The sequence below is a fragment of the Mustela putorius genome, unplaced genomic scaffold (assembly GCF_011764305.1).
Source record: "Mustela putorius furo isolate JIRA1106 unplaced genomic scaffold, ASM1176430v1.1 tig00000785_pilon_pilon_pilon, whole genome shotgun sequence".
In the NCBI taxonomy this organism is placed as follows: Eukaryota; Metazoa; Chordata; class Mammalia; order Carnivora; family Mustelidae; genus Mustela; species Mustela putorius.
The window spans coordinates 1,136,640-1,150,854 of record NW_025421480.1 but is presented as its reverse complement, the minus strand read 5'-3'; the positions used below and the strand labels follow the sequence as shown (position 1 = coordinate 1,150,854).

At 39.3% G+C, this 14,215-nt stretch overlaps 1 protein-coding gene across 2 annotated transcripts in view; it reads right to left on the bottom strand.

Moving 5' to 3' along the window:
- Positions 1–13,184, bottom strand: part of FMO3 (flavin containing dimethylaniline monoxygenase 3) — a 31,229-nt gene extending 18,045 nt beyond the window's left edge. The window contains exons 1-3 of one of the 2 annotated variants that reach the window (XM_004756690.3): positions 13,061–13,184; positions 11,519–11,656; positions 2,947–3,135 (exon numbers count right to left, since the gene is read on the bottom strand). In XM_004756690.3, the coding sequence (XP_004756747.1) occupies positions 2,947–3,135; positions 11,519–11,650 (321 nt within the window). In that variant the 5' untranslated portion in view covers positions 11,651–11,656; positions 13,061–13,184. The remainder of the gene's footprint in view (positions 1–2,946; positions 3,136–11,518; positions 11,657–13,060) is intronic. The other variant, XM_004756689.3, reaches the window with a different exon arrangement.
- Between the last annotated feature and the right edge of the window lie 1,031 nt (positions 13,185–14,215).

The following is a 14,215-nucleotide window of genomic DNA, read 5'->3' as shown; positions in this document are numbered from 1 at the left end:
ACGTCTTAAGAATTCTTTCTTTAGTCGTCGGCTCCGAACCTCCTCACCCCACCGAACCTGACTTAGGTTATGGGACTTCATCATTGGGATCATGACCTGAGCTGAAGGCAGATGCTTAACTGACTGAGCCACCTAGATGCCCAGGTAAATATACATTTTTATCCTCACATATCTTCTTGGGTAGAGCCCGTATGTTTTGTACTGAGTGACTCCCCTCTTTGAGATGTGACAGTGAACTCAATCATAGCTTACATGTGGCGTGTACCACATGTACTAAGTAATCTGGTGGCCAGTCATTTTTGTAGTAACAATTACTACTTCTTGACATATCTCTTTAGTTATTTTAATTTTTAACATTATTGTCTTAAATGAAAGACATCATCTATATTCAGAGAATGAGTTCTCAAATTAGTGTGCATGAGAACTACCAGGAAAGCTTATTAAAGTACAGATTCCCAGGCCACAGTCCCAGATGTTCTGAACCAGTAGATCTGGCATAGGATACGAAAATTTGAATTTCTAATGCACTCCCAGGAGATGTTGATGTTATTTGGCCCATATACTGAGTTTCACTGGATTGGATTATCAGTAAATATTTATTCACAGCTGAACAGCTGCCTGTAGCTTGGTATGTTCTTTTGTCAAAAATATTTTTTCAGCTCTTCTGATTGTATTGGGAAAAGGACCTCTGTTTGGTACAAGTCATTCTTATAAATTTTATTATGTATAGCATTTCATACTGATTAAACACAGTGTGAAATGTACACAGTACACAGATTTGTATAATGCCTGTTACTTATGAAATACAATAAAATAAGCACTTATGAATCCATAAAATCTTACATATCATTTATTTAGAATAAGTCTAGGACTATGCATTTATTTATATTATGATAAATGGTTCCTTTTTGGATTATAGTTTCTGGTTTTTGGCTGCTGGTTTACAGAAATGCAATTGACTTTTATATCTTGATCTTGTATACTACCAATTTCCCTGACATTTTTATGTTAATTATTATTATTATTACTATTATGTTACACTTGATCTTAGCCAAAAGGCCAAGAAGCTTATTATTACTATTATTGTTAACTTTTATTTTATTTTTTCAGTGTTCCTAGATTCATTGTTTATGTACCACACCAGTGCTCCATGCAATCCGTGCCCTCCTTAATCCCCACCACCGGGCTCACCCAACCCCCCACCCCCTCCCCTCCAAAACTCTGTTAGTTTCTCAGAGACCACATTCTCTCACAGTTTGTCTCCCTCTCTGATTCCCCCCCTCCGATTCCCCCCCAACCTTCACTTTTCCTTTCCTTCTACTAATGTCCTCCACGTTTCCTTGTGCTCCACAAGTAAGTGAAACCGTATGATATTGACTCTCTCTGCCTGACTTATTTCACTCCAGTCCCGTCCATGTTGATACAAAAGTTGGGTATTCATCCTTTCTGATGGAGCCATCATACTCCATAGTATTTATGGACCACATCTTCTTTATCCATTCGTCTGCTGAAGATTTTGAGATCCAGTACCTTAAGCTTACAGCACATCTCAGTTTTTGGCTAGTGGCTACCGCATTGAGCAGTGCAGATTTAAGATAATATGTTTCTGTGGATCAAGAAAATTCCCTTCTAATCTTAGTCTGGTGAGACTTCACTTTCTTTTTTCTTTGCTTTGCTTTTCTTTTAGGTAGTTTATTTCATTAATTTCTTTCATTAAATGTTAAATGGATGTTAAATTTTATCTAATGCCTTTTCAGAAGTTAGTAAATGTGTTGTTTTCTTCCTTTGACAGGGTTTTGCACTAAATTACATATTTATATTTCGTGATATTGAAATATTCTGTATTCTTAGCCCAAACTCAACTCAGTGAAGATGGTTCATTTTTTAAAATATTTTGTTGGATTCACTTTTGAATTTTTTCCACTGACATTCATGAGGGAACTATGTCTGAATTTTCTTATTTCCTATTCTTTTTGTTTGCTTTTGATGTCAAGGTTATAATGTCACAGAATAAGTTGGGAAGTCATACTTTGATTTTTAGTATCTGGGGTCTATAAAATATTGAAATAATTTGTTTGTTGCAAATTTGGAATTACCTGTGGAAACTTTTCTTAATGGGAAAAATTTTAGTTTCTGATTCAAAAGAATTCTAAGTTCCAAAAGACCTATTCAGACTTTCTACTTCTTTCTGTGTGAGTTTTGGCAAGTTTAAATAAAAAAAGATTTTAACTGTAACCAATTTAAACCTTATTTGGCAAACACTTTTATAGTATTCCTGTTACATTTTTTATTTCACCCACATCAGTTTTACCCATTTTTTTCATTTCTAGTATTATTTATTTGCATCTTTGTTCCTTTTTCCTCAAACTGTCAGCTTTTTATCTAATTTTTCCTTTTGAAAAGATGAACTCTCTAATCTTATTATGCTTTTCTATTTCATTAATTTCTTTTTATTATCTTGTTCATTCTATGTTCCTTTGGGTTTATTCCACTTTTATTTTCCTAATTTCTTTATCTTGTTTTTGAAACTTTTTATTTTCTAAATAAGTATTTAAGCTTGTAATCTTCATGAAAGTTTTGGTCTTTATGCTTCCCACAAGTACTGATACGTAGAATTTATCATTCAGATATAAAGATTTCCATTGCAGTTTCTTCTTTGAGCCATAAATTGTTCAGAAAAAAATAGTTTTGAATTTATAAATTCATGGCTATTTTACATTTATTTATTTCTTGTTGATTTCTAAGTTAATAACATTTTTGTCTAAGAACTGAATATGTGGTATTTTATAAATTTCCAATGTACTCTCTGAATCTAGGGTCAGGGGACCACAATATTAAAAATGTTGACAATAAGGAAGAAATACTGAAAGGAAAAATAAGAATCTGCTAATAAATATAGAATTCCTCACAGTTATGCCTCAAACTAATCTTTTGATAGCCTCTTACCTTAAATTGTATGTATCTCAGGAGCTTCTTTTCTTTGGAAAATGCAGTGATATATTCCTGGAGCTTGCTGTTGTGCATAAAGTTGGGGAAGTCATCAGGATATGGGAAGTCTGGGAAACACATCATCTCTTTGGAAGAGTTGGTAAAGACAGACTGGTAAATGCTGGCTCTGCCTTCCTCTGCGTGGTCCTGTAAATATATCATTTCAAATGGAAGAGAGTTTGTCAATGGGTGAACTTCCCATGGTCAGTTCCAGCTCCAAATAATTATCACTCACCTTTACCCATAAGTTAATTCAGTAAGATGAGGAATAAATTAACTTTACTTAAACAGTTTGATGCTAATCAAAGAAACTTAGAATATGGACGAATATATCTTTCTTAACATTTTTTCTAAGGGAAACAAATTTTGAATTTCATTAAGCCTTTTTAGGAATATATAACTGGAATTGAAGGGGAAAAATCTAATATATGTGATGATGATATGGATTAACTTTGAGGACATTATGCTAAGTGAAATGGGCCAGTCACAAAAGGATAAATACTGCATGATTCCACTTATATGAGATATCCAGAGTTATCCAATTCACAGAGACAGAAAGAGTGGTGGTTGCCTGAGGCTAGGAAGAAGGGGAGTTATTGTCTAATTGGCAGAGTTTTAGTTTGGGAGGACTGTAAAATGTTCTGAACATGGAGGATGGTATGATTGTACAACAATGTACAACAATGTACAACATTAAGCTTATGCTTAATGCCACAGAACTACACACTTTAAAATGGTTACATGATAAATATTATTGAGGTATGCTCACCACAGTAAAAAAAAATCTTCTTTAGCATATCATGAGGTACTTCTGGTGAATTAGAACATAATATTTTCTTACGTACCTAGGGCAGAGAGGACTTACGGTACATTTATAATAGTGTTTTTCAAATGTTTTTGGCCACAACCTATAGTTAGTGATGTATTTTATATTGCAGCACAGTACATGCACACACACACACAACATAAGTTTTATGAATAAATCATACCTAACTATTTGAGTTGCATTCTAATATGTTCTATCCTTCCCATTTAAAAATGCAGATCGATTCATTAATTTATTTCATAACACCCTAATAGGTCCTAATTTCTAGTTTGAAAAGCAATGATTTAAAAGAAACGGAAGGGGGAAGTGTGGAGGACTGGGTGGGAGAAAGGGGAGGAGGGTGGGGGTCAGTCACTCCGTCTTAATGTTTCTTCTTTAATGTTTCTTCTTCGGGCGAAATGTCAAGATTAACATACCTCATGTCAAACACTGAGGGCAGAGAAGCTTCTGTTTTCACATTGGAGATTTTGATAAGATATCACTTATCTTAAAGACTCGCCCTGGACCAACCTGGGTAGGGGGAAGTTGCCACAGAGGAGTCAAGGAGCAGTGATAAGGAAGAGGCAGGATCGTAGCTTAGCTCTCTTGAACACATTTAGTTCGAGCAAAACGGGGAGCTCCCACTTGCTCCCAATAGAAATGCAGAAATTAAAATTTTTTTTATCTTTATTAACGTACAGTGTTTTATTAGCTCCATAGAAGCATAGTAATTATCTGAGACTTGTAGAAGGTCACCTATCAGAGAGTTGCCATGGAGGGGGCTAAGTGGTGTTTTAGGAGAAAGCTGGAGAGCGGCCTACTTGGTTTAGGAACTTAATGGGAAAACTGGATCTTGGGGAGGTTCATAGGAGGCAAGTAGCGTTTAATCAGCAAGGTCATTTGGCCTCTAAGCTAAGAGAGGACAGTCTCCAAGTTCATCAACTATCGTCTTCAATTTAAGATTCCTAAAGGATAAGCATGAATGATAACAAATACAACAGGGGCACCAAGAGACTAGAGGGGCCAGAGAATAGTCCCAGAATCTGTGTTTGGATTTGAGAAACTTCGGCTTTCCTCCACCCCAAGGTCATATAAGTCCTTTTTCTCCATAAGTTCAGATACAATCTTGGAAAAATTCAGGGGTTGAGAGGATCTGATAGACTGAATTTTGATCCAAAAGATATTTGGAGATTAAGCTGTGCCAATTGGGGGTACTTCTTTTGTCTTGGAATGCTTTTATGCTCCTCCCTATGTAATTTTGGATATTTATCTGTTGTCCTATTTGTGCTAGACACAAAAGAGTGACCTGAGCATTAGTAGTCTAGTCTGTATTTATGGATAAAAAGCATTGCAAAAGATCAAGAACTCACAAGGAGATCATGAGAGAAGATGAGAGAATCCCCCCGTTTGTAGCCAGCAAGGAAACAGAGACCTTAACCTGACATCTGTAAGACACTGAGTTTAGCCACCACCCTGTGTGAACTTGGAAGCAGGTTCTTCTCTAGTGCCTGTAGGTAAGAGCCCAGCCCAGCCCAGCCACGCCTTGGTTTTGGCCTTGTGAGGCCTTAAAGTGAGGAAGCTGAACTACGCTGTGTTTCTTGACCTACATAACTGAGAGTTATAAATGGGTGTTGTTATGAGTTGGTCGGTTTGCAGTAATTTGTTATGCAGACTTAGAAAACTAATATAAGGGCAGAAGTGAGAAAGCCACGGTTGGGGAAAATTATGTAATATTACACCAAGGGAGGTAAAGTAAGAATGATACTAATCTTTGAGACAGGTTTGAGGTAGTTTTGCAACTGGCTGCTCCAGGATATCAGTCTTGATTGATCTGCAGATTTTCTTAGGCCCCCAAAGTCCTGATTGCTGAGGACGGAGCTGCAGCATAATTAAATACATCATCTGTGACTTGCTCTTTTTCTTTTTTTAAAACAATTTAAACAATGATGGACATCTTACTGTTCCTACTCAGTGTTACATAGTGCCTCTCAGAGCCCATATTTATAGACCGATCCTTAGTTGATCAGGTAGAAAGTTCATTAGGGAATGACTAGAGAGTCAACAATTGCATTTTTAAATATAATTTTTTTGGAGGGAGGGGTCAACAAAGAACAAAACCCTGCTTGTTTAATGGAAGTAGATTTATTCTTTTCTGGTTAGAAAAGTAATCCGAGCTTCCGATTAAACGTGACCAATTATATATGATGAGGGAGCAGGAGGTTGGCTGAAGACAAAGCAAAAGCTGATACCTTACTATGGAGTATGATGCCTCCATCAGAAAGGATGAATACCCATGGACGGGACTGGAAGAGATTATGCTGAGTGAAATAAGTCAAGCAGAGAGAGTAAATTATCATATGGTTTCACTTATTTGTGGAGCATAACAAATAGCATGGAGGACATGGGGAGTTAGAGAGGAGAGGGGAGTTGGGGGAAATTGGAAGGGGAGGTGAACCATGAGAGACTATGGACTCTGAAAAACAATCTGAGGGGTTTGAAGTGGCGGGGGGGGTGGGAGGTTGGGGTACCAGGTGGTGGATATTACAGAGGGCACGGATTGCATGGAGCACTGGGTGTGGTGAAAAAATAATGAATACTGTTATGCTGAAAAGAAATACATTTAATTTAAAAAAAAAAAAAGCTGGTACCTTGCACCCCCTCTCCATCCACTCCCCCTCAGTAATATGTGTAGCATTCCTCAGGCACCTCTGACCTTATCAATAGCACAAATTTCCAGAGGCAAATAACTTTGTTTCTCAAGCCCTACTGTCTCCCTCCCGATGATAAACAAAACTGGAGGAGGCGGAGGTAGAAGGGAATGTAAATATAGTTAAACCTCATCTAAACCTAAATCTCACTAACAAAGACGACTGATAGCAGGATTGTGACCCCCACCAAGAATCTCCCAACTATCTTGATGTTAATGGCTGGCCTAAAGACAACGTTGATCAAGCCACAAGGGCAAGGCCTCCGATATCTTGGCACCTTGTAGGCCCTCTTTAACACACGAAAACTCCGTTGAAACTTCCCTTCCCCTCACCTTCCCCAACCGTAGGGTACAGAACCTGCCATCCCTCACAACCCGGGGCAGCAGCTCTTCCTGCCCACGTAGGGTACAGAACCTGCCATCTCTCACAACCCGGGGCAGCAGTTCTTCCTGCCCACGGGTCCTGTCCCCGTGCTTTAATAAACCATCATTTTGCACCAAAGATGTCTCAAGAATTCTTTCTTGGTCATTGGCTCTGGACCTCAGCCCACTGAACCTCACTTAGGTTCTAGAACTTCATCATATAGATGTATTTAACTCTTCTTTCACCCAAGTCTTTATTAAAACGACTGTAAAAGTATCAGAGGTATGAAGCCACAGGGAAGTAAAAAAAGAAAGAAAAGTAAGAACAAACAAAACCCAGCGAGAACATCTTAGAAGATTGAACATAGATGAATGACGACGGGTGTAACAGACCAAAGAAAGCCCAAAGCTAAGCCTCGGTCTAATCAAATAAGAATCCAGATCTAACAATGATGTAATAAGACATACAAGGTCTAAAGTCTTTTTTTTTTCACATGTGTAACTTCTCAGAGAACGACTAGAGGATGTAGTCTGAATGTAATCTACTAACAGGAGAGACTAAACGAAATAATAGTATAATAAGGGCTCCAAAAAAGAGGGTTATCCCTGCAGCAGTGATGCAGCGCTTACTAGAGAAGGAAGACAAGCAGAAGAACTATCTTTAAGAGACAATTAAAAGAAGAATTAAGCAGATGGACCAGCCAGTGTGTTTAAACCTATTGAGAAGAGAACCATAATTGGAGGGAGAGCTTGGTCCGGGATGAATCACAGATAGTATTTGTAAGGTTAAACAAAGCATACAAGGCAATTACTAACTCCAGTGCAAATAAAAGTTGTTCAAGGAAGAAAATGTAATCAGAATCTACTGAGTGGCTCCACAGTGACCAGTATTTACACGATTCTAACAATATAAACATGAAGGCTTGTTTAAACAAAAAAGATCATAAAACCATATGAAGAAGGAGATGAAAGATTCTGTAAACGGCTGTGACTTTTGTTCCATGTAATTTAAAGGATTGCTGTTTGTATGTAACACATTCTATAGGTGCAGAGAAAGTTACAAGAAATGAGGAAATGGGCCAAAAATGAAAATAATGAAACAGAGAATTTAAATTTAGTTTAAAAGAGGCCAGCTATTACTTTGAGTAAGGGGAAATACAGTGTTGGATGATCTTCTGATTTTTCAAAGAGGACAGATCTCTAGATTTTTATGTAAAGTATCATGATTTTAAAATGTTAAATTAAAATCTAAAAAACTGCATAGATAAAATAGAATAGATTAGGGGTACCGGGGTGGCTCAGTGGGTTAAACCTCTGCCTTCGGCTCCGGTCATGATCCCAAGGTCCTGGGATCGAGCCCCACATCGGGCTCTCTGCTCCACAGGGAGCCTGCTTCCTCCTCTCTCTCTCTGCCTGCCTCTCAGCCTACTTGTGATCTCTATCTGTCATATAAATAAATAAAATCTTTAAAAAAAATAGATTAGCTGCAGTACAAAAAGAGCCAGTTTGCTAACTCTAAAATATATAAAAACAATTTATTTTTGTCTAGTAATTTTGTGATTTGTGGGTTTGGGTGAGGTTAGAAAGCTTGGTAGAGATTACACATTAAGAAACAAATTGATCCTAAGGGTGGAATAAAATCAGGGGAGGTGAACAAAGGGTTATTCGCCCAGAAAAAAAGAGGATTATTCATGAAACTTTGGGCCCAAATCCGGACACTTTATTGATGTATTGTTCTGGGATCTCCTGGGAAAAAGAGACATTTCCCTTTGACCCGTGGCCTACTCCTAAAGTACTCTATTTTCTCAGTGATCAAAACAGGTGAGGGAAATCCATCATTCTGGCTTGAGATCAGTGTTGCACATGAGAACTAGGAGGGCACAGGGAGGTGCGACAGGAAACAGCCATAGTGGTGAATGGTCCGCACCTTTATTTTTTCACACTTAAGAAGTTTTTGGATACCTCTCAAAGGGGGAAAAATGCTGAGAGAATGTAAAGTGTTGACTTTAGAAATCAAAGGTAATGAAAATTCAAAATTAACAGGATTTTACAATATGATCCCATAATGTGAATTCTAGGCATACAGCGTAGGCTCCTAGTGGTGTTTGAGAAATAGGGGAAGTTATGCCACCACCTGCGGTGCAGACCCTCTCACAGAGGTGATTAGGAAACTCTGAGTAACCAGTGTATTAGTTTCCTGGGTACTGTAATAAGTTAACACAAACCTAACGGCTTAAAACAGCAGGAATCTATTTTCTGAGAATTCCAGAAGCCAGTAGTCAGAAATCAGTATCACTGGGCTGAAATCAAGGTGTTTCACTGGGCTGTGTTCATTCCAGAGAGTCTAGGGGAAAATTCATTTCTGTTTCCTTCCAGCTCGTGGTGGATGCCAGCATTCCTTGGCCTTCTCAGTACCCAGAGGCCACTTGCATCCCTTGGCTAATGGCCTCTTCCTCCTTCTTGAAGATGGAGGTCAGAACAGTCAGAGCATCTTCAAATCTCTCTTTCTGCTGAAGTGGTCACATTATCTTTCCCCTTCTATCTCTGGGTGTCAAGTCTCCCTCTGCTTCCTATTAAAAGCATACATGCTATGACATTTTTAGCACACCACATAGTATAGAATTTCACCATCTCAAGATTCTTAACTTAATCATATCTTAGTTTTCCTTATTAAGAACATTTGTGAGTTCCAGGGATTAGGGCCTGGTACCTATGGGGGGGACCATTGTTCAGTTGTTCAGCCTACCACAGGCCATTGGCCCCTAAAGATTCACATCTATTCCACATGCAAAATACATTCACCCCATCTCTTCACCTCCAAATCTCAATCCATTGCAGTATCAGAGCAAGTCCCGAATCTCATCTCTACATCACCAGCTCAAAAGTCCCAAGTTGCATCACCTCAATTACCCAAATCAGGTATGAATGAGACTCTGGGTATGACCTTTCTGGGCCACAATGCCTCTCTGTCTGTGGACCTGTGGACTAGCACACAAATTCTCCTCTACTAAAGGACAACAATGAGACAGGTGTTGGGTGCCAGTTATAGATGCTCTCATGCCAAAAGGGAGAGAATGGAAGGAAGAAAGCAGTTAACAGTCCCAATTCTGAAATCTAGTAGGGTAAACATTATTAGGTTTCAAGGTTTAAGAATAATCTTCTGTGTCTTAAGGCTTCAGCCTCTGGGTCTCAGTTCCACCTCTGGGGTGTCTATCTATTTTTTTTTTTTCTTTAGAGAAGCATATGTTTGCAGCTGAGGACATCATCAATCTATGATGCCAGGTTCAAATGTCAAAGTCTTTCCTGAGCAGCAGGATATGTAGCTGCTCTCAAGAGCTGTATGGGCAATACCTACCGCCAACAACGTTCCGCAAAGTGAGTCTGAATACGGGGACTGGCCAAGATTCCTGTGCAAATCCTGCTGGTTCAATAGGCCATGTACCAGAATGGCACCCGGCAGTTTACCGAGGAGTTAAACATTCAGGCTGGAGGGACAGACCAGCTTGAATCAGGATCTTGTCTTTGTCACTTACCAGCTGTTTACTACTTTTTTTTTCTATTTAAGGTTTCAGATTCATTTGTCAAAACTCATACCTCCCTTATAGGATTGTTGTAAAAATTTAATTCAATGGGAAACAGTGTTAGGCATGCAGAAAGCGTTCACTGGAAGATCCCTAAGAATCAACCGAGTGCTCACCTGAAGCCCTGTCAGCACATTTCAGCAACACAGTCAGGCTCTACGACATCATACAAAATGTTGAGGGGTTTCAAGAATTCTTTACAGCCCAGAAAAATAGCCATATTCTCATGTCTTTATAATATTTAAAGAGTTGTCACAGATACTGTCTCCTTAAATTCAATCTATTTGAGGTATAAAACATAATACTTATTTTGCACTTGAGGAGGAAATGGTAGCTTAAAAAGGGTTATTGCTCCTCCCAAATTTGCATATATGAATGGTCTATCAGAAGAAGAAGAAGAAGACATATGGGGTAGGCTTAGCCATGCAGTGTTCCTCAGGTGTGGGACAGTGAGGGAGCTGGGGCACGGGCAAGCCCCTCACACCTGCCGATGAGGTTGTCAGGCAACAGAGGAAGTGGTTTAATGGTTGCATGAAGGCCTGTCTGCTGACAGAGTCATTATTATGAATGCACAGAGACTAAAGGACATTGAAGAACTTCAAATCAGTGTACCTTCTTCTTGGTTCCTCCTTTGGCAGTATCATTAATTATATGGTTTTTGTAAGGCCAAACAGCGCCTGAAACCTTAAAACCGTGGTCATTAAGTGGACCTTTAGTTAACCTTAACAAAACAATGAGAACAACTCTGTTTTTTAAATGAGTAACTCGTACAGTTACATTACATAAGCCTAACCAATATTTGCCCTTGAACTTCATTCCCAGAAGTGGCTCAGTTATTAATGGTTTACCAGCAGTGAATTCTGTACATAGAACCTACAAAACTAGCTCACTATCTCATTTACTTCTGAAGTGAGCAAGCAACTTACTTTCCAACCTGCTCCTGTGTTTTGTAGATTCTAACCTAAGAGGGGCTATAACCGCGTGGAATCTGGTTTGGAGGCTTGTGCTTCTGCAGTGTGTTCTCACATACGTCACACCTCACTTCCTGGTTTTCTGCACTGATGTCCCACTCACCGAGAATTTCCACAGGCCCCCAACATCTTCACTCCTCTCAAAGCAGGTGGGCTCCAGCCCCTCTTCCAGACAGCTTCTGATGGAGGCTAAACCACTGACACCAGCTCCGATGATGGCCACTCTCTTCCCCATGGTTGCCTGTGCAAAGGCCCAAAGAATATTACTAGCAACAGTACTGCCGAGAACAACTACTACTACTACTACTACTACTACTACTACTACTACTACTACTACTTCTCCTCCTCTTTTTCCTCCTCCTCCTTCTTCTCCTTTTTATATCATTCTTTGGCTTACTTAGAAACTTTGGGGGCACCTGGGTGGCTCAGTTGGTTAAGTGTCCCCTTCCTGATTTTGGTTAAGGTCATGATCTCATGGGTTGTGGGATTGAGCTCTGTGCTCAGCAGGGAGTCTGTGTGAGATTCTCTCTCTCTCTCCCTCTTTCTTTGCCCCTCCCCCACTGGAGCTCTCCCTCTCTCTCTCAAATAAACAAACAAATAAATAAATCTTTAAAAACCTTTATTTTTGCACTGACAAAGCAATATTAAAAAATAGATCAGAACTCTTTTTACTAATCTAACTACATTTTGCTTTTTCTCTATGATTTCTTTTTTTTTAAAGATTTTATTTATTTATTTGACAGACAGAGATCACAAGTAGGCAGAGAGGCAGCAGAGAGAGAGGGGGAAGCAGGCTCCTTGCTGAGCGGAGAGCCCGATGCGGGACTCGATCCCAGAACCTTGGGATCATGACCTGAGCTGAAGGCAGAGGCTTAACCCACTGAGCCACCCAGGCGCCTCTCTCTCTGATTTCTAAAGAGAATTTTTTTTTTCCCCAAAAAAGCAGCACTTTGTATTTAGTCAACTCCCCAAATTAAGAGACGGATGGTCCAACATATGTATTTATCTTTTTTGCTTTTGGCCTTTCATCATTGATTTTCTACCAGAGAGAGTGAATATGAGCAAGAAAAGGAGATTCACAACTAAAGCACATATGCACACAGTACCCGCAAACACATATGTGTATATGGATGAAGAAACAAATACGCACGTGTACGTGCTCACACACATTTATTTCTTCTTTCTCTTTGACACGAGACTCAATGAGGAACAAGGTCAGGGCACGTCCGCATTTCAGCATAGCAGCAATCCCCCCATTCCTCCCTACAATGTTCTTCATCGTCTCAGTTAAAAAGAAAAGTCCGTCTCTTCTCTAAAAACTTCTTTCCACTAGCTGCGCCTTCCACCTCCATTCTCTTTTTTAAAAATTAGATTTCCTGATCTTTTCCTGTTTCTGACACGATCTTTAGGCCTTACTATTATTTCTCTCTCTTTTTTTTTTTTTCTTTTTAGGCAACACCACCTAAATATGTAGTGAAATAGACTTGGATGACAAGAACTTGTCCCTTACTTCTCAGGGAAAAAAAGATCTCCCTGAATTCTATGTCGCTCTCACTCTGACTGCATTTGGTAGGAACCTTAGATTCCCTCCCCGTGCCCCTCCTCCCTCTCAACCCATTATAGTCTCATCCTTTCCCTCTTCTACCTTTTTCTTTACCTTCCCTTCTGTATGTTTACGTCCGGCTCAGGTCGTTTGGGCAGTTGGGAAGGAGAATGTTTTCCCTGGGCCAGCACTCCATGAAAATTATTGGAAAATGGGAGGAACTACTTTTATCTGTTTTTTTTTTTTTAATATATTTTTTTTTATTTTGGGGGAGGAACTGCTTTTAAAGGGGAACTCACTTCCTGGTCTTCTCACAAGTGAGCCCACACCGCCAGCTCCCCAGGTAGGCGGGGCTCTGCCCAGTCTCCTGGCTGCCCAGTGCCTGCTTTCCCTTCAGTCCAGGTAAACATGATCGCTGCTTACACTTCTAGGTACGTGGCCTGGCGTCAGGAAGTTTTCCCTAGATGACTTGGTTTTCTGCTGTGTTATTTTGAAGCTTACCCTGTTTTACTCAGTCCTAATTTTTTGAGGGGTATCTCCTAGTAGCCCCCCAATACTATAGAAATCTAGCTGCTTAATTGACATATCCCAGCAGTAAAAATGGGTTCTCTATGTTCCTTCCTCCAGTTCTCTCTTTTGACTTTTGGTCAAAGGCCTGGATTTCGCAAATTGGTATTTCTTTGATTTGGGGAGACAGTGCACCATCATGGAAAAGATCAAGTTTAATAAATTGACCCATTAGTACCAGGTAAAGTTATGATGGTGATAAGATTAATCAAGCTGCACCTAACTCCCACTCCTGAAATACAGTGAAATTTCTAAAAATTCATTCCCTATCAAGCACATTCTTGTATCACTTAAATTATGACACCTCAATTACTCTCCCCATTAATTCCTTCATTAAGCAGGTGATACTTAGCACAAACTGGCATATATTTCATTTTGGAGGAACCACTTTTTTATGTCTTTTGGAGATGTTAGTGCTCATCTGTAAAGTAAATACAGTAAAGTGAATAGACAAGACGTCAGATCTCCATGTTGTCAGATGAGCAAGTCACTTAACCTCTCTAATTCTTGGTTCCTTTGCTAATGAAATAGGGATACTACACTACAACCATTTGTCTTGCTCAGTTATTACAAGGGTTATGGGATATTTATATTTATATGTATGTGTATATGTATATTTATACACACACACACACACACACACACACACAGCATGTAGAGGTAGCAATTCCCAAATGGTAAATGTGGGGT